Source organism: Labrus bergylta, chromosome 13, assembly GCF_963930695.1.
Source record: "Labrus bergylta chromosome 13, fLabBer1.1, whole genome shotgun sequence".
Lineage (NCBI taxonomy): Eukaryota > Metazoa > Chordata > Actinopteri > Labriformes > Labridae > Labrus > Labrus bergylta.
The window spans coordinates 14,423,081-14,444,106 of record NC_089207.1 but is presented as its reverse complement, the minus strand read 5'-3'; the positions used below and the strand labels follow the sequence as shown (position 1 = coordinate 14,444,106).

The 21,026-nt window shown below is 39.2% G+C and overlaps 1 protein-coding gene across 1 annotated transcript; it reads right to left on the bottom strand.

Moving 5' to 3' along the window:
- Positions 1–9,673: 9,673 nt before the first annotated feature.
- cdk5r2b (cyclin dependent kinase 5, regulatory subunit 2b (p39)) lies at positions 9,674–13,119 on the bottom strand. Its single transcript, XM_020638462.3, has one exon. The coding sequence runs from the start codon at positions 12,370–12,372 to the stop codon at positions 11,464–11,466; it is 909 nt and encodes a 302-aa protein (XP_020494118.1). The 5' UTR covers positions 12,373–13,119; the 3' UTR covers positions 9,674–11,463.
- Positions 13,120–21,026: the final 7,907 nt, after the last annotated feature.

Here is a 21,026-nt window from a genome sequence, read left to right as displayed (position 1 = left end):
GTCAAAGTACTTTCAGTTTGAGCAACTACCTACGAGCTAAGCATACAGGTTCAGCTAATTAGACTGATGAGACCACATCACCAAAGCCTGCAGGGCTCTATTTTTGACCAGTGGATGAAACTAAATCCAGGAAGTTAATTACAACGCTTGCTCAATGGGTGGCAATTGACTGCAGGCCAGACAACAATGTGTAAGAGTCGGGACTAGAGACGTCCTCAGGTTGGCATGTTGTAAGCAGTTACATGCCTTTTCCTTTGCAGGAAACCATAGTTTCATGTATGCAGGACGTGTATGAAAAAGAGACAGCAACTAAACTAGAACTCCTTAAAAATGCAAATGTTGTCACATTAATTGGGATCAATGGATATCAGTGAGTCACGTTGTACATGCACTCATGCATATAATGCAATGTATAAAAGTGATACTCTTTGAAAACAACAACAACCAAAAAACTGTGTACTTTCACAAATAAGCACTTTGAAGCTGCATGTCTCATGCTACGTCATGGTTTCAGACTCCATGGTAGCAGTGCAGCACTTAATTAAATATAAAAGTCAAGACGATAGAGTACATTTCTCCTCATTCACTTGATTCCCAAATCAAGACACTGGTACTTATTGCTGCATGGTCGGGTGATGGTTTTTCAAACAAAAAGACAAACTGCCTGAAAGTACACTGACCCTACACACACTGTTAATATGGACTTAAAAAAGTGTTTTAAGGGCCGCTGGTAGCGCAGTGGCGCTGTTGTAAGTGCACGCGCCCCATATGGCTATAGTCCTCCAAGCGGCACAGGTGGGATCAAATCCCACCTGTGGCTTCTTTCCCGCATGTCATTCCCCTCTCTCTCTCTCCCTGATTTCCATCTCTATCCACTCTCCTATCTCTCCAGGCACAAAAAGCCCTCCCCCCCAACAAAAAGTGTTTTAAAAATTAAAACAATCTTATTTTAACCATGCAAATAAAAAATGAAGAATCGCGGTCAACTATTGAAATTCAGCAATTAATCGTGAATTTAAAAAAAATTGTTTTGACAGCCCTACATTTAACTTTTGAAACAACAGACAATGTATTGTAAAAAGTGAAGGTGCACAATTTAAACAAAGGAAGTTCATGTAAGTTGTGTAAAATAACTCAAATCAAAATCCTGAGTGAAAAAAGGGTCCCATTCATGAAAGGCAGCTGTAAAGTGACCTGTAAACACTAACTCAGCAGGCTGACTAAACACCAACAAAGACTTGTTATAAAGAACCAGCTGGTCACTTTGATGGAGCAGAGATTTAGTTGCCAATCAAATTTGCGTCTTTTCCAAATTAATAAATAATTAGAAGATTTTTTTTTGTTGGGAATAAGCACAGGGCATTATACGGAGACCAGGCAGCTGATTATGACAAATTGCCTCCTTAATCCTGCAGAAAAAAGACACTCTCTGTGTTTGTATTGTTATTTCTTAGCTGTGCATTAGACACCATTCATCACCAAATCCTATTAAAGTGACTGGAACACTTAATTGGAATTAAAGGAATCTCTCTCTCTCTTGCTTTCTTACCTAAACATTCAAAGAAGATGGTCATTGACTGTGTGTACCGTAGTTCTGCTCAAGGATTCTAAAGGGAAGTGAGAGGAGGTGTTTACATCACCCATGTTTACTGATGGTGGATTAGCGCTGGGCCTGTCTAATTGCCAAAAGAGAGAATACATCCTGGACTTGCTCTATATGTAAAGTGTGAGTAGATAACTTTAGTTGGAATTTAATGCTGATCATTGAATCTATAAACAGGGACTTCATGTGTGTTAGTGTACATGTTTGTAAGAGAGAGTGGGTCACTCATTCACAAAAACAGCATGTGTGTGTTCTGCATCTCAATAGAAAAGAAGTCACTACTCACAACTGAGGCTTGTTTTCTATCTGGCTCTCTCTCCCTTTCTCTCTGTCTGTCTGTGAGAATGTTGATAGTCTGTAAGGATTTAGGCACCAGATAGAGAGAATGACAAAGAGAGGTGTTGCTCGAGCTTTGTAAAACAAACAAAAAAAAAAACCCACAGCATATCATCATCAAAGGGATTGAGTCACTTTCACAACAGTGTAAATGTCACAACTTCTCAGCCGACTGTTCTGGCTAATCCGCGGAGTGTATTGCTGCTGCTAAGCAGCACTCATCCTCTCTCCTCTTACGCAACAAACTGGGTGGGTGTTTTCCCTGGAAACCACATGGTTATTAGCTCAATTTAAGAGGAGACTGAGGAGTGACAAAAAAACAAAAACGAAAAAAAAAAAAGTGTAAGAGTGGTAGGAAAGCAGTAAATCATTCTTAGTTTTATGTTGTAAAAATGAAACATGTAAGTGTATCAATTCTTAGCTCACTGATCAAAGTCCGTTCTTAGCCATTTGTAAATGCCCCTTGTTTGGGTTTATTTATACAGAGACAGTCTGTGTGTAGGCATGCAGTCAGTCTCAAAGTTGTCCTCAGGAATTAGACAATTGTCGCTTGCTCACAGAAACAGCTTTAAGGACCACACTAGGGTTTGTCAAAAACCAAGGAATCCCCTTTTTGAGTTGATATTAAAATGCCCATTTTTACAGCAACAATACACATGTTTACAGTCTGGCACTGAAAACAGGTCAGGTTTCTTAAGCTCAGGGTCTTTATTGATAAAACTGTGAGGGGGGTGATTAAAAAAAAAACTCATCCATTTTGATTTAATTGAAGCTAAGAGTTATACATAATAAGGCATCACATCAGGCATGGCTTATTGACAGACAGTTGGGTGTGTTGTGGTTTTTGCCAGGAATCACTTCAATAGCTATATCCTGTTAGCAACCTTAAAATGTTGGCTTTGTTTGGGCTGTTTTCATTGTTTGGGATATAAATGACATAATAGAACAGCTAAATGGGCTTGTTTCAGCATCCAAGAAATGTGTTTGGCCCGCCTCAACTCTTCTTCTGACTGCTTCTTGTTCAGTTGGAAGTTATATGAGTCAGCATTTCCAATATGGCGACCACCATCGTTGGGCTTCCTACTCCCGCCTATAATCCAAAAGGATGATGTCACTGAGACTACAACAATGTTTTACATGTACATGGTCTTTTTCCAGGCATTAAGAGTTTGTTATTCAATCAGGCAATATCTCAGTGAAGTTTTAGTAATCTAGACTTGTTTACGTAAAATCTTGCATTTTGTACGAAAAGTATTCCAATTTTCTTTTCCAAAACTAAAAGGTTCATTCAGTCGATGGTTTAAACATCTGACAGATTGGATTAGGTAACTGTGTATAATCATCCCCACAGCTCTGAAGAACTCTTGACAAAGTGTACACTATGAAAAATTAAATGTGTATTTTGTTATTTCTAAGGTCCTCCAGTCTTGAAACCCTTCAGCACAAGTAACAGGCAGGAACTTGAATTTTATGACTAATATTCACCAGTTTAATACGACATAGTGGAATATGATAGATAACCTGCATGCCAGAACAAAACATCTGCAGCAAGTATTTTTTCTTCAAAACATTTTATGATTAAATTTGCTCAAAAACTGATTGATTCCTGACAAATTGAACACAAGTCACATATTCAGGGTGGAATGAGTCCCACAGCTGTGCTTTACTGGGACACAGCATACATCAGTGAGTGGGCTTCGTGTGGCTTTGTGAAGTGTTGCAGTCATGAGTGAGTCATAGAGAGTGGTAATGAAGGCTCTGCAAAATTAGAACAGCACACCTACATGGAGCTAAAATTAACCGGTGAATAAGACGGAGAGAGAATGCAAAGAGCAACACTAAAGTAAAGAGAAATGGGCGATTATCATTTTAAACGTTTGTGTTTCTCTCTTTTTTTACCGAGACCCTCACTCTGGATACAGACCCTGTTCTGTTCATTAAGAATACAAAAACAACTCTTGAACATACTGTGAACATGGTTAGAATAAAGCAATGTTAAGGCAAAATGTCAGAGACGTGGTGTAGATTACCTGTAAAGACATCAACCAATACGTTCAAAGTGAGGTGTGATTAGTGTTATAGTTATTTATTAGACGATCAAACACTTTACGTCCAATATTTATTAAACTTTTAAAAACAAGTCACTGTCAACTGTAACAGTCTGTAAAATCTTTACATTACATGGCCATAAAACCAGCTTTTTCCATTGATTCACTGTGAAAACCCCTTACATAAGAAATAAATGGGTAGGTCCAAACTGATTTAAATGTGTCTTAAATTTGGCAATATATATATTAGAGAGGCCAGAGGCAAATGTATTCAATATATATATATATTATTGTATGGCGTTAATCTATGTTGGAAATGTAAAACACAACACATACGTTCATGCTTTATGAGAGCGCTGAGTCCCCATTATTATTACAGGTTGAACAACTTATGGAAGATTCTTCAGAGCGTCGACTGCACACATCACCTCAGCTTTGTCTCCTTGGAGATCAAACTGTAGTACCTGTTTTAAGTAAATATTAATTTAGAGTTTTAACAAGTGGCTTAATAACATGTGCTTGGTTAATTCTAAAGATGTTGAAAATAGCCAAAAACCTGACTCTGAAAATGTGGAAAGAAGAAATGATGGCAGTATGTGAAAAGATGCTTGGCAAACTGATTAGGAAAAAAGGAATTCCTAAAGAGCAACTGGACAGTTTAAGCAGGTATTTATCAGAAGAAAGCTCCGTGTTCTCGTCAGAATGTTGATTGTCTGTTTCATTACATATTAAATGTAATCATGATGATGCTTTCAGCAGTATTGTATCTTCTTTTTATCATGCATTTTTAATGTCTGTTATGTTTCCCCCATTTTTCTTGTTCTTTTCCCCACCATACTTGTCTCCGACTTTCACGCCATACAAGTCAATAAAGTTTCAATTATTTAAAAAAATGACAATATTAAAGTCTGAAAACACGAAACAGGTGATAACTTGCTATTCAAATGTTAATTTATTACATTTAATTTTGAGATTTAGACACCTATAGGCTACAAAGTCCTGGATTTGTGGCTGTTTCCTCACACTGTATAGAAGAATTATCATGCAGATTCATGTGGTGTGAAGTGATTCATTGTGAATAAAGAGGAAAAAATAACAATAAATGATGTGTAGGTGTGTTGTGAATAGAGGAATTGGTTCTGTATTTCTTTAATGTTGTATAATAGCTTAATGCTAAATATAAAATCTATATATATAGACATACAGAACTGTAAAGTTATGTTACATTTATATTATAATGTAACATGACGGTATGGATGACACATCACTTTTCAATAAACTGAATGAAGATTCTTTGACTGAGTTTTCCTTCTGAGCCTCAGAAAGTGTAAAAGTGGTGACCAGTTTCCTCTCAGTGCAACGCTCTTATGATGTAAACTAGTTTAAGAGATTAGCAGGGTTGTTATGTAGCAAAGACGACAGCAAAATAGACATAATCTCTAACGTGTGTTTCCTCAGTTGTTCTAGATTTGGTCTTTTCCATTCATGTGAAGCTGCTGGATGTCGGTTACAGAACATCCTCTTCCTAGAAGAAGCGAATTAAACTATAAACTATACAAGTCCTACTCTAGTATTTGGATTGTTTATACTTAAAAAAAAAAAATTAAAAAGAAGAAAATTCATCAATCCTCTGATTACTACACAGGTTTTGGGGCTGAAGACAAGTGTTTCAGGTGAATGGGACCAAAGTTAAGTCTGAGAGACAACAACAATCACCAAATTGTCAATTGATTCATCTCATTCATCTAGTTATAGAGATTCATAATACCGTAATCTAAATTGTCTTCAGACAACAGCAAACAGTTCCTAGAATTCATTTTTGTGTCTTTTATTGCTTTCCTCAACATACTGTTTTGTATATACAGTACATGGACAGAGTCTCAGTGACATCACCTATTGGTTTCTGAAATGCAATTTGAAAGCCAATCGATGGAGCTCTCCATATTGGAAAGGCTGTCTCAAATTAACTTTTCAACCTATTCTTCAGAAAATCAAAATATATAAATTATATAACCCCTCCCCCATAGTATGTATAGTGTGTTCCAATAAATGCATAAACCAATTTAGTTTTACCGGGCTGTAAACATGTTTATTTCAGCCGACAAAATGACATCTACCTGCACTGTTGTTAATTTACTGCTCTGTGTGCCTTTGAATTGCCCCCCGGGGACAAATAAAGTTTTTTTAATTGAATTGAGTTGATATGGTTTGTGTATTTCTAGGTAATATGCAGTCAGCCTCAAGTGGACACTCAAGGAACTACACGTTTTTGCACTTTTGATTGGCATCATTTTTCAACACCAGAGTTTCCCGTTGCTTTCTACACAGGAGATTTTATTGAATAGAACCATGCTTACTCAAACCTTACTGTTGTATACTTATCAGACTTCTTAACCAAACCATCCCTTGCATGCAGTTTTTTTGGATGCATTGGCAATAAATTCATTGAACCGTGGTCAAATCTTGGGTTGATATTATGAAATCCCCTCAGACAAACATTTAGTTTATTTAGAATAGGTTCAACGTAGCAACTGACTTTACACATACACTGTTATACCATAACTGCTTTGCAACAAGATGGTTTGTGAACTTGCTGTTTTTTTAGCTCTTCTTGACACATTACCCTAAAACACATGGCGTGTTTAAGAGAGTAACTTCATAAAATACAGAACTTCAGTGCAGTTCTTTGAAATAACTGTATCAGGTAAAGACCATGGATTTTAACCTCTATAAGAATCCCCTTCCTGGATTCTTTAACCATAAACAATAAGACATTTTTCCATATACTCTGGCATGTATCAAGGTTTCTGACCACAGTCTGTGTCCTCAGTTCAATTGAGGTAGTAATAAGTCAGTTCAACAAAAAACACATGCTGTTCAATATGTTAACGCCAATAAGAAAAGAGAAGATGTTTGTGCTTAAATAAAGGCGACAGTCAAACATTGGTTATTTTTCTCCTCTTTCATTACTGATGAGAGGAGCACAAATCCAGAGGAGTGAGAAACAGAGCAGTACCAAGGCAGAGGTAACAGACTGAGTATCTGGATGTGGAGGAGTGAGACACATGTCTGCAGCGACAGACTCTCACAAACATGTATGTCGTCTATTGATCACTCACTGCAGTGTGGGGATGAGTGTTGTGCAGTGGTTCAGCCCACGCTCAGTCCTACACTGCACACTTTGTCTAGCTCTCATTCACTTGCCTACCCGTTACTATAGAGACGCAGGGGACAAGAATGCTGAAAACAGGCTGGCAGACAGATATGCAGGAGACCTGGGCTGAATCTTAATAATAAAGAGAAGACTCACATCATTGCACTAGGAGGCTGTTACGTAACGCTGCTGCAGGATTCTGCCATCAAATCAACCTTTGAAGACTTAGGGAACAGAAATAAAACATGTCGTATTACAAGGCTGCTGTTTCAAGCATCATGACCATTGTGGGTTTTTTTTTTTAAAGGTGTAATGCAAATTTGTAACACAAGGGTTAGGGGCCGTCTAGAAAATTGATCAGATTTACCAATACAGGCTCATTTTCATGGAGAACCCCATATTGATGTAATTTAAAATGACATCATTTAAAATGACATCGGGCCCAAATGTTCGAGAAAAAAAGCTGCAAAAGTGCCATCTTGTATGAGGTAGATGAAACCTAATAAGATGCCCTTCATGTGCCCTCTTAGTGGACAAAACGTGATGAAGTGCTCTCCAGGGCGACCTTCCGATGACCAAAATGTTGTCACTTGCCCTCCAGGGTGCCCATCCAGTGGACAATTAGTGGTAACATGCCCTGCAGGGTGCCCTTCCTGTGGGGAAAAAAAAAACTTGTAATGTGTCCTCCAGAGGGCATGTGTCCTATAGTGTGCTCTTTCGGTGGAGAAAATGCGATGCAGTGCCCTCCAGGCTGCCCTGCTGGTAAATAAGTTGGCCTGCACATGGTGCCCTTTTAATAATTGTTGCCCCTGCCTCATAAAAATCCTGACTCCGCAATTGCGTAAGCACATTAGCATACATAAGAATTAAGAATACGCACAGCACATAAGCCCAGTTTGTCCACCATGACCCTGGAAGATGGATCAACATATAAAAACATTTAAATCCAACAAACAAATGCACATAAGCTCAGACAAATATCAAAACAATGACATAACCACTACTACAGATTAACCAGCACTCCAGATGTTTTGAACTGAAACATCTGAAACATCTACCCTAACCCTTTTGACTTAACAGACCATTTAACTGAATATGTAGCTGTTTCCATGAGAAGTTAAGCTGTTTGTATTACATGCTAAATGAATGTCAAAACACACATTATGGTGATTGAGATTCTAAAGAACATGTTTAGCTTAAAACAGAAATATGATCAATTTAGGGAAGACGTGTAAAAGGAGTATCACTCTAATTACTGACATTTAAATGGTCATTTTTAATTTTTGATTAAATGAAATGTTATTATGCCATCCGTTTTGATCACAAGATAAACACAAGACAGCATAAAAAGCCGGAAAATTGAAGTGAAATTGAAATGTGAGCCTTTTTCCCCTGATGTGAACATTTTTTTCCACTTTGTGTACCTTCTCTAACTATTTCACTGTTGTTCCCTTTCTGTCAAGATTCTTTCTTTATTGTTCTATAAATAGATTCTGTATGTCCTATAAGATCGAAAGAGAGAAGGGGAAAGACAGTGAGAGAGAGAGAGAGAGAGAAAGAGAGAGAGAGAGGGGAGAGAGAGTCACAGACAGTTCTGAGACTGCAGCAGATTCTAACCAATCACATGAAGGAACCCTTCAGCCCACGTGGTTTATTCATAAAAAAAATAAAAAAACAGGAGAAAACCCAAATCAATTCAGCTCCATTCTCTCCCTCTCTACAGCATGTCATATATATACTAAAAGCTTTTTGAAATCTGTTACATTTAAAGGTAAATTAACTCAAGTCAAGTATTTATTTTAATATATCTGAAAAGTATTTTATAAAACATAGAGATAGCAGATTGATGCAGGCATACTCCTCCTGACTTTTTTTCTCACATTAACCTTTTTCCTGTTTGGTTTCTGTGTTCTCATTTCAGTATGTGGCCCTGATTCGAATACCCAGGACACACAGGATACCAAAAATATGCTTTTATGTGTCAACCTACTTTACTCTGCTCAGTGTGTGGCGCACTCTTATCAGTCGCAACATTTTCCAAGATGCAGTGTGTCTGTTTTCACAGATAGGCTATATATCTGAAATAAACCTGTCAGGCTTTAAAAACTATTAAATGTATCTGTACTTCTGTATCTCCAACAAATCTGTCGCTTAAAACACTTTTCAATGTCGGAATACTTCTTCCTGATTAGTTTTAGTTTCAAGGCAACCAATGAAGTCTCATAAGTCTTAGCCTCATGGCAACCTATAGTATCATCACTGTAAGTATATTTGTCATGGGCTTAGTTCTATTGCATAACCATGTCCCAAGGGTTCCCTGGCAAATCACAGGATTAGTGTGTGGTGTGTGTGGATAAGAGGATGTCCAAGTTAATTACTGCTACGGCTACCTGGAAGGTTTGCACAAACATGATCACTCATTCATGAAGAGACACACACAGTAGGTAGGTAGGTAGTAACCAAAGAAACAAACAAACACATAAAGACTGACACTAAGTGTGAGATGAAGAAAACAAGTCAAGAAATAAGAGATCCTACATGAGTATGGATTTATTTCATCATGGTCACCATAAACAATTACTGTATTGGTCTTTTACTTAACATGTAGAGAGAGTGAATGCAACTGCGGTGCAATACCACAGGCAAACACACACATCTAAATATCACATTTCATAGTTGACATTCATGAAAAACGAACTGTACAAAAGATTGAATCCACATATGATCATCCTAGAGTGAGACTTGCTGACACTTACTGCGAACGTATAATGGCAAACACTCCAGTGCCATAGAGGAAACACTGGGACACAAGCAATTATGTCATATCACTGTGCAAAACATCAAAGATTTGTTCACAGCTGTGCAAAATAGCAGCAATATATTCCACTTTCCAAGCGATGGTAGCACAACACTTCACAATGATCGCTAAATACTGAATAATATCTGCCATGATTTGTCCTATGAGCTTGTTTTCAGGGTTTTTTGCTTATAGATGTGTGCAAATGATAGTCTTCCGTCTCTTAGTGATGAGACATACACATTCAATATATACATTGTGAGGAAACATTCTTTCTTCATTGACTCAAAGAGAACTGAACCCAGCAAACTGTATACAACAGCAAATTCTCAGAGCAGGGTAAACAAAACAAAAAAAACCATCATCAAAACATCTGTTTTGTGTTGTGCATGAACTACAGCCATCTCCAAGAAACAGGCAAACAAGATCAAGAGCTTATTTAAAATTTGAAATACTTACATGTAAACCATACATTTCCAGGCCAAAAGTATTTAATAGTTGGCACATATTACATAACAAAAAAACCTTCTACATTCCATTTAGTCTCTAGTTATGATGGCCACTGCAATGTGTTTGCAGTCTAGAAACAACCGAGGCCTTAGATTGCATTTAGTGCAGATTATCACATTCCAGGGGGAAATTTGCATTTCTGCTCCCTACCTTTTCATTCATTTGCCAACCTACAGGTAACGTGCCTCCGCGAAATCATGTTTGCAAGCAAAAAAATAACTTTTTTCAATTCATGATGAGGTGTTTTTTTTGTGAATAAATGTGCAGTTGTCATTACACAAAGAATCTCAAAAAACAGAATCTTCCAACCAGGTGCAAAGATACAGCATGAAATATACCCATTTTGATCTACAGTAATCCTAAAGTACCTACATGTATACCATGGAGAATGTATTGCCCTCATAAAGAACCATGTTTCTTGATATCTGTTGCATGTTTACTGACATGCAAAGAACTTAAAAGCACAATAAAGGCCTTTAGCGTGAACGTGAACCTGTACCTGTAGGAGGCTTAGGCTTATGTCCTGAAAGTGTACTGGGCTTATTTCTGTCCTCTTAAGCCATGCTTGACTCTGTTGTGGCGAAGTGACTCGCATAGCAGTGAAGGTAGAGGAAATGGCTGCACAGGTCAGCACCTCGGACAGCTCCACCTCTCCTTTTGAGCAAACGCACATACACAAACACACACACACAAGAGCATCTATTCTGATCCTGCCTGGAAGCTCACTTCACTGCGACATCCTCTCACTGACCCACAAACTGGGCTAATCATGAATGAAATCCCTCTGCCACTCGGGGGACGAGACAAAAGAGGACGATACACCATTTGCATGCATTTATGAAATCTCATACTTGTAGCCTAAACACCACACTTTAGTTATATCATGAGAGAGAGAGAGAGAGAGAGAGAGAATCAGCCCAGACATGTGAAGCCTTAACGCTGGCCTTTACATTCAAAACCACCCTTATGTGGTCATCTTATTTTATAAAACACCAGTGTCTTCTTTGTTTCAATGTCAGCGGTCCAGGTTTGACTCGCTGCTTTCTCGCTGGTTTTTGAGGTCCTGGAAGACCTCGGTGAAAAAGTGCGGGTCTGCATTGAGCTGCAGCATTTTGGCACTCAGCCTGCTGATGATCCGGAGCGCGTTCTCCCAGAAAACGTCCTTGTTCGCCTCGATCATGAACGGCTTGAGTGGGTAGGAGATCTCGTTGCCCATGTAGGAGTAGGCGAGGTAAAGGCAAGTCTGAAAGGTGCCCTGCAGCTCGGCCGCGCTGGCGATGCTGTCCTCTATCGTGTCTTCGCACAACAGGTAAACGAACACAAGGTTAGCCGGCGTGATAAAGCCTTGATCCTGCCAGCCCTGGAGCAAGAGAGTCCGGTCAATGTTCCGGAACCACAGGATCACCTCCCCGCTGTTTAACTCTTTCAGTTTAAAACACCTGCGGCACATGAAGTTCCCCAAACAGCGCAGTAGCTCCCCGGTTGAAGCCTGAATAATAACCCGCCTCGGTGACGCCAGAGACTGGCTGCTGGGTTGCTTCTGCACCGAGGAAAGCCTCCCGTTTTGAACGACTATCTCGTTGCTATGCTTGGGTACTGTGGGCACCGTGGGCACCGTGGGCACCGGGACAGGGATCGGCGCTTTGGGTTTCTTCTCCTCATTCTGATGCGTTTTCCTGTTGTTCACGCTGTTGAGCTGTGAGATCTGGGTGTACGGGAGATCACGCGTGGGCATCGGGTTAGGGGTCACTTTCTTGGCACTCTTCTTGGCCGAGCTGGCCACCAGCTTCTTCCAGGAGAGAGCGACGAACATCGAGTGCCGCTTGAGGCTCTTATCGGGTTTGAATCCATCTCCTGCGCTTTCTCCTGCGTCCATAATCGACGCCCTCTTCGACGCCGGGGATATGGAGAGGACGGTGCCCATGACTGCAGAGGAGAGAGCCGCGGTGGTAAGGATGCTGCTGCAACTTCAACGCAGTCTTCTGCTGGATGAGAGAAGGCGAAGGACAGTCACGACCACGCTTGAAACTCCATTTACACGTTTCGATGCTCCGTGCGGTCGCCCCTGGGTAAGAAGGGGACGAAGATGGAGCTTCTTTCCAACGGGAACTTGTATTCCAATAGATGCCCTGTCGGCGCCTCACGGGGGGGGGGAGACGCTGCGACACAATCCTAAAGCTTACCCTCAACGAAGATTAGTCGCCTGTGCGTAGAGTGATGGGTTTAAACGAACCACAGACTGCAGTACCTGACTGACAGACGAGCCAGCCAATGAGAGAGCCGATCGATGATCCAATCGGTGTTGCTGTTGTTTTTAGCCGTAGGTTGCCATTGATAGCCTGGCTTTTTCAGGTAGCAAGCTCCATTCTGGTCTCAGTGGTTTTCTCCCCCATCCAAACGTGTATTAAATCATTCTCAGTAAATCATGTTTATATAACTCTGAAATCAACAGATTGTAAGAGCACTAGTGATATGTTTTGGTCTGTCCGTCTAACTGGAGATGCATATAAAGAAGACATGAGTGTCATTTATAGCCTAGGGTTGACATAGCTTACCTTATTTATTGCATGTATTTACTTATCATTCTGCTATTTAGTCATACATAATTAACTGTTATTGTTTTGATTGAGAATAACAATAAATCCACAAAAATTACGTTATGCTTTTTTTTTTTTTTTTTTTAAAGCATCAAGCCAGGAATGACTCCATGCTATTTATAAGTGCCCTAAATATAGTATCGCCCTTCCTTATTAAGTTAATTAATTGTTTTACGTCGACAGTATATAGCCTAGGTGTAATCCAGCTAATCAGATTACACTCTCTCGTTCTGTCTTACTCACATTTCAAATGAATTCATGAATAAAAATCAAACAGAGGAGGTGACTTCTGCGATGAGTATCTCATCATCATTAATGGATAAACACTGTTCCTGATTTATGGCTCAACATAACAAGCCCTTGATCAAACTGAATTGCTCAACCTCTAATTTTTGTAAAAGTGGGTCACAGAAAAAAAAACTGTATAAGTCTCAGAATGAATTTCCCTTTAAAAAAAAAAGCATTAATAGACAAACAATAAATTGCAAGCTGTGAGAGTTTACCCTTGTTCATTTTTGATTTTGTTTATTTGAAAGCACATATTTTCTTAAAAGTGAATGCAAGAATGTTCCCTGAAGAGTTTTTGGAACGGTATCTGTACAAAATGTTAGTGCCAGCTCTGGGCAAACTTCAACCTTGAATTTGAGCAATGCACAGAGCGCCGGGTGCCAGGGAAGAGTTGTTTTTCGAAAGAAGAAACATCACCTGCATGTTTTTGACTTGAAATATGTTCTGTCTCATCTTTGGCGTTGCAACCTTTGAAATATCTGGACTTTTAAAATTGTACAGAAAAAGTGCTATGTGGTCACTGAACAGGTTGCCTTCCAACTCATTTCATGCCTTAAGTCTTAAATATGTAAGCCTGTTTAAGACAGGGCTTGACTTTTGAAGTTTTCATTCTTATTTCTAAAAAAAAATCATCAATGATTTGAAACCCAATATTGTCGCTTGGCATGGTAGTGATTCCTTGTTGTCGGCTACGGTCCTAATCCGACAGCCAGCCATCACTAGTGCATGCATGTCTCTGGAAACTCAAAGAGTGATCCAATTAACCTGCGTAGAATTGGCACTGCTCAGTCGAGTTACATGACTGCTGTCTTAGATTCACCCTGAAATGGAAAGAGATAAAAATAGCACTGGAAGTCTATGGAGTTCTCAAAAAGGGATTTGCTGTTAGGCTGACTGTAAAGGATTATGAAACAAATAGCTGTAAACTTTAATAGTTACATATAACAACATTTTATTAAAAAGTGAGCTACATTTCCATATTCGCATTTGAAAGAGCTTTTGTTCAATGTTTTGATGAATCCCAAACCAAACAATGTTCAATTTCACTCTCAGTGTTTTGAATTGAATACATTTTTATGTAATTAAAGAGAAAACAGAGGGATACCCAACAGCAATCCTAAGAGTTTGATTGAATTTGTATTTAAGAAGATTAGGAAGACAGTGAGGAACTGTGATGCCATGTGAGTGAATAAATGAATAAATGAATAAATGAATAAATGAATGGATGAACGAATGGATGGATGAATGAATAAATGAATGGATGAATGATTTAATTAATTAATGAAACCTTTGTCACTCCTCCCACCAAGGGCATAACAACATAAATGACATATCACGTCTCAAATGTCCTTAAAAACAAATTAACCTCATTAATATACATCATTAAAGCATCACATGATTACAGATGTGGTATGTCAAGAAGAAATTCCAATAAAGGGCTGAGTGCTTAGTCCATACTGTATTAAAAGAGCTTGTTAAATTGTGGATGTGATAGCTCTTTAAGTCCTCATCCTGGGCATTCTATACCTGTTCCCTGAAGTCAAAAGTTCATATTCACACCAATGGGGATGCAGTGGGTCTCTACATTCAGTGTGTACTGGTCTGTCATGTACAAAATACCATCTAGTAGTTTCCTACTTTTCTGTGGTGGCTGTGGCTCAGTTGGTAGAGCTGGCCGTCTCTCAACCCGAGGGTTGGTGGTTTGATTCCCCAGCTCCTGCAGCCACATGTCCAATGTGTCCTTGGGAAAGACACTTAATGAGGGGGACACACTACAAAATAATCGGGCCAATTTTGGGCCCGATTCGCCCCTTCTGACGAAAGTCAGCAAAGGCCCGATTATCTGATGTTCCAAAGATTATCCTGCCAGATTCTCAGATGGTGTGAGGTGTGTAAGGAGTGATTTTAACGATCTGCTGATGATTGGGGCCGCCCCGATTTGAAATCGTAAATATTAAACGTGTTCAATATTTACGATCGGAAATCCTGTGGTGTGGGGAGAACACTGAGGACGGCCGAGCACGGACTCTGTGAATTGTCAGGTAGAACGGAACAATAGCCAATCAGGAAGCAAGCTGACTGTAGCAGGAAGCACAACAAACATTACCATGGCGACAACAGCAATCTTGAAGCATAAAGTTAAATGGATGGTCATGAATTCAGGACCAACTTGTTGATTTGTGGCAACAACACAAGTTATATTACAACGTGTCCTGTAAAACAAACCACAATCCAACTGACAAGGAAAGGATCAAAATGTTTACTGTAATGGATGTACCAGCTAACAGCTAGCCACATTTAGCTACCCGTCATGTTTGTTTACTCTTAAATCGCATCTGACCGCGCAAGATTACACTTTGTGATAGTCGAGACTCTGGTTGTCGGCGAATGAATCGGGTAGTGTGGCACTGTGGTGTGCCGAGTTGATCGTTTCGTTGCACACTACACACTATGAGATCTGAACTGTTAATCGGTCAGGATTGTTGTCATGCGTGGGGTCTCTCACATTATCAAAATCGTTTAATGTGTTAATCGTGTAGTGTGTACCAGGCTTAACCCAGAGTTTCTCCCGCTGATTCGTTGGCGGCATATGAATGCGTATGAATGGGATTAGTTAACACTGATTGCGATCAGTGTGTGAACGTGTAGGTGTGACCTGTGGTGCAAAAGCGCTTTGAGTAGTCAGAAGGCTAGAAAAGCCCTAGACAAGTTTAAGTCTAATTACCATTTATCTTCCAACCTAGTTTAACAACCCTGTCCATTTGTTTTTAATTTTGTGCAGACAATGCTAGTCCACTGTCCCAACATTGAATAGAAAAGGTCAGTAGACTCATAAAGAAGACTAAACTGAAGTCAACATCCTCTGAATTGCTGAAGCCTGAAAGATAAAAAAATATCTACATTCAGATTCAAGCATCTTACAACACATTATGAGGTACACAGATAGATAGGTGTAGATGCTATACATGGATGGAAGGACAGAGTTAAATCATTGCAATGCATACTCCTCCACTTTCTGTTACTCATTATTATCATTAAAAATCATCAATAGACAGCTCAGCTCAATCTAATTATCATCAACACGTCTTTGTGTTAGTAAATGACAGTCATCTGATTGATTGAGTGTTATGATATATGATGAAGGAAGCTCGTAAAACTAAGGGAATTAAGATGGAAGACAATAACATCCTCAAACTGCAAAGTGCTGCCCATTTATTTCACGCAAACTCTTTTGATCACGTCAACGTTTGATCCGTTACATCAAAAATGAGAGGGCGATCAAAAGACATGCTTTCATCACAAATCAAACAAAACCCAACCGGATGTGGGAGAGGAATAATCTCAATGTATTACACGTGACATGAAGCATCTAGTTTGTCTGGCTCTATGATATACTGTCTGTGAGTATTAAGATGAGTACAAGGCTGGATCATAAGAGGGCAAAAAGAAAGAGAGAGAACTGTAAAAAAAGATAGGAAGTTCAGTAGTTTGCTCAGGGGCATCAGGCACGGAGGTTAAAGAGGGACTAAGTACAAACTGGGCCCTCATGTGAGAAAGGCCCACCAACCTGAAATAATGAATAGATGTGGATGAGTTGAGGGTCCTGTTAAAGAAAAGAAAGAAGCCATGGGAGAAAAAAAACACACATATATTTGGGTTTAAAAAAATATCTGTGCAGAGAAAGAAACAGAGAGAAAGGAGAGTGGGCTGATGAATAATGGTTTTATAATAAGTTTCAATGCTTCATCAGAAAAAAAACCACCCAGATGAAGCCATGCGGGTATAATGCGTTGTTTGATTTAATAAAAAGTAATTCAGCCCGCTTGTTTGGGTGAATCTTCTCATTTTTCCTGCCATCGCCTGCGCCGAGATATAAGGTGCTGTGCACAGGGCAACCATGTTTGTATTGGTTTTGTAATATTTAGAAACTGGGGTTGTTATAGCAGCCATGTTACAAATCCAGCAACAAATCAAAGAACGTCAAAGAAATAAGACAGAAAGCAAAATAATACATATATTATTGTGAATACACTAAAGTAGCTTGTGTATGACACTACAATCCCTACATAATCTGCCTGTTGTGGAGTTTTTTTCTGTTCATTTTCAACACAGAACACCTTGGATATGTAGTCAGTCAGTGTATAAAACGTTATATTACAATCCATGTTTTAGGTGTAACCTAAATGATGAGCTGGAGCCAGTGGACATAAGCCATGGTAAATGATAAATGATAAATTTGACTTGAGGTTGTTAAGCGCTTTTCTAGTCTTCTGACTACTCAAAGCACTTTTACACCCATTCACACACTGATGGCAGAGGTTGCTAAGTGACCTTCAGAAGTAACTAATAACATTCATACACATATACACCACCAATGAAGCAGCGGGAGCAATTCAGGGTTAAGTGTCTTTCCCAGGGACACATCATACATGTTGCTTCAGGAGTTGGGGATTGATTGAGATTTTTATTCTTACAATGGCACCTTTAACTTTGTCAAGTGGTGTTTTATGTACAAGAGAAAGAAGGTAGATGACATCATTGCTTGCCTTAAGTTATTCTTAAACTAAATGATGAACAAAGGATCAATTAAACAATAGATAAAGTCTGCTTAAGCATAACAAATAAAACTGCATCACATACGTATTAACTTGAATCAAAAAATCCTTTTTGACACACTCAACAAAGAAAGGTGGACACAGGTCTTGTTGTTGGAGGAGCAAAGTGAGCAGTGGGCTCTTAGACTCTTTATGAGAGTCTTGATTGATGTGAGTGGATTCGTCTGATTGCTGCAGCCTGCACAGGTGTGCATGTTGCTCCCCCTTGAGCTCAGGGAAATCAAGGCAGACATGAATCATCTCAACAATATATATGCTTATTATTTTAAACCAACCGCAAGACATTGTTTAGTTTCACTTTTCATCAACATAGTGCATACTACCCATTCTTTTTAACCAACAGTATAATAGAAGCCTTCTCTAAAATATCATTTACATATTGCATAACAGAAAAATGAAACCCATCATGCAAAAAGCATTGCCTTTTTTTTATCAAAGTGTCCTGCCAACAGAGATGGAAGGAAAAATAGAGCAGAGCATTAAGAAGAATTTCAGCTGCATTGAGCAAATTATATATTATGCAATATGATACCTCAAGGCAAAAGATCTCTCGGCATTTGCTGTGTTTAGTCTGCCACCTGGTGGTGATTTCAGCTGAAGCACTTCTAATGTTTTATATTCAATTTTCATCCATCTGTAAACACCACCACCACCAAAAATAATAATACGATTTTATTTATGATTATAATAACGTATATTTTGAATACTGCCTTAAGAACCATTGGATGTCATGGTGTGGTGTGACAAAAAATACAAGAGCAGAAAATATATTTGTAATTTTAGTCAGAGGTTTTTAACATGTGAGACCATAAGGCCTTATGAACCTGTTTTCATTCACAATGCTTGACTTGTTATTTAGAAAGTCAACACCTCAGTAAACTCAGCGTAGGAAGTGATTTAGCTTCATTTTAGCAATTACATTAAATTACACAAAGATGGGGAATAATGTTAGAACCGAAACATGGCATATAAAAAGTGATAATTTAATACCTCGATGTTGTGCCCTCTATGACTTTGACATATTAGCCTACCTTCCCCTTTGTTATTGTAGTTAGGGTATGTTTACTTTACCTTCTAAGTCCACTTGAAAACCTTTGACATTTTAAGCTTACGTCATGGATCCCAAGGATAAGACAATACTGAAATGCAGAAATTCCATTTTGTGGACGGAACTGAAAAGTACATTGATATTAAAAAACTTGAATCTTTAATAATCAAGAATATTTCAATGTGAGCACATATAACTCTGGTGGGTCAAACTCATTCAGAGTCCAATGTTTTGCCTTTTTTTGTTTTGCCTATCATTACAATCTGAACAATCACAACCGTTTTTTGTGGACACTTTACAAGTTAGCCACTAGGGGGCAGTGACATCCCGCTGACTCCAAATAAAACCAGACTGAGTGGAAATATTTGTGACAGAGCACTTTCTGGTGACATCTGCTGTCAGCAGACATCTTCAGCACCCCCCTTCAAACATTTAATTAGTTCCAGTGAAACTGTGGGATGACATATCGGGCCGAATGATTGAAGAGAGGAGGAGTGAAGGTTTCTCAGACCTCTGACTAATATTAGCTTTAGTGACAGAATTCTCCCATCAGCTAGCTCAAAGCCTGCCAGCAGGACAGTGGGAGTGAGCAGGGAGAGACACGGTGGAAACAATCTATCCACAACACTGACAGGAAGAGATAATGCAACGCTTTTATTGCTTTATGTTTTATTGCTCTATATATACAAACACAAAGGCACCCATGTGAAAATATATGAGATGTAGAAAACTATTGGTCATGAAAAAAACAAGTATGTCAAGGAAAATAAATTGTAAAGTGGGATAATTGTAGCCCTTAAAATGTAGCTTTAGAGAAGTGAACAAAGGGATGATAAATGTTTACTCAGCATTCCCAGTGCATCTTCAGTACTGTAAGATCTTCAAGGTCAAACCTTACAGCATGAATATTATACTGCAATCCACATGATGAGTAATACATCAAATCAAAAGTAAAGCTTTTTTAAAAAAAATATTACACCTGATGGTGAATGGATTTAAGCTTATGTAGCGCTTTTTTAGTGTTCTGACTTCTCAAAGCGATTTTACACCATGTCACACCTACACATTCACACACTGATGGTCGAGGCTGCTATGTAAAGTGTCCATCAGAAGTAACTTATCCTATCCACACATTCATATGCCACCAACAAAGCAGTGGGAGCAACTTTGTGTTTAGTGTCTTGCCCAAGGACACACTGAACATGTTGCTGCAGGAGCTGGGGATTGAACCCCTAACCTTTTGGTTGAAGAAATGACCAACTCTACCAACTGAGCCACAGCCACTGCATCTGAATTTCATTCATACATAGAGTAAGTGATCTCATGCACAATAGTTATCAAAAATCATGATCAAATATTAATTTAAGTTCAGTGAATTAAAAAATGATAATGAAACCGATAGAGGATCAAGCTATTTAGCTGCCTTTTTAAAAATTGATTTGACTTCTGATAGCATTCAGAAGGGAATCATCATCAGTCTGTGTGTGTGTGTGTGTGTGTGTGTGTGTGTGTGTGTGTGTCTGTGTGTGTGTGTGTGTGTGTGTGTGTGTGCGCACACATCAAAAGGTAGAAAGGGGATTGGGTGTCGTGTCTTATCGCAGAGGCGTCTGTCAAAGGCAGTGGGAGGATTAGCATGGCTGACACAGGCAGGTGGAGACAAAATACAATTGAGAGACGGACGAGTGAGAGGGAGGCAGGTGGGATCATACAAACACACACAAAGACAGACACACACACACACACACACACACACACACACACACACACACACACACATACAAACAGGTGGGTCACTGTGAATGTCACTCACTTGTGAAGGAGCTGCCTCCCCTCTTTGCCTCCGCAGCTGCACGGCCATGGGGATCGCTGATAATGGTGAACACAAAAATGAAAACAGTACTCCCAGGTATTTAAAATATTTTCCCAGCAATGACAAAGCAGGATTGTATCCACCACTGAACGGGGCAGTTTACATGTCATAAGGAGTAATCCTCCCATTAAGAGATGTGCGAGTCGTCAGCACAGCTTT

Excerpts from the sequence above, each read along its gene's own strand:
- cdk5r2b (XM_020638462.3), bottom strand. The coding sequence starts at position 12,372 with ATGGGCACCGTCCTCTCCATATCCCCGGCGTCGAAGAGGGCGTCGATT.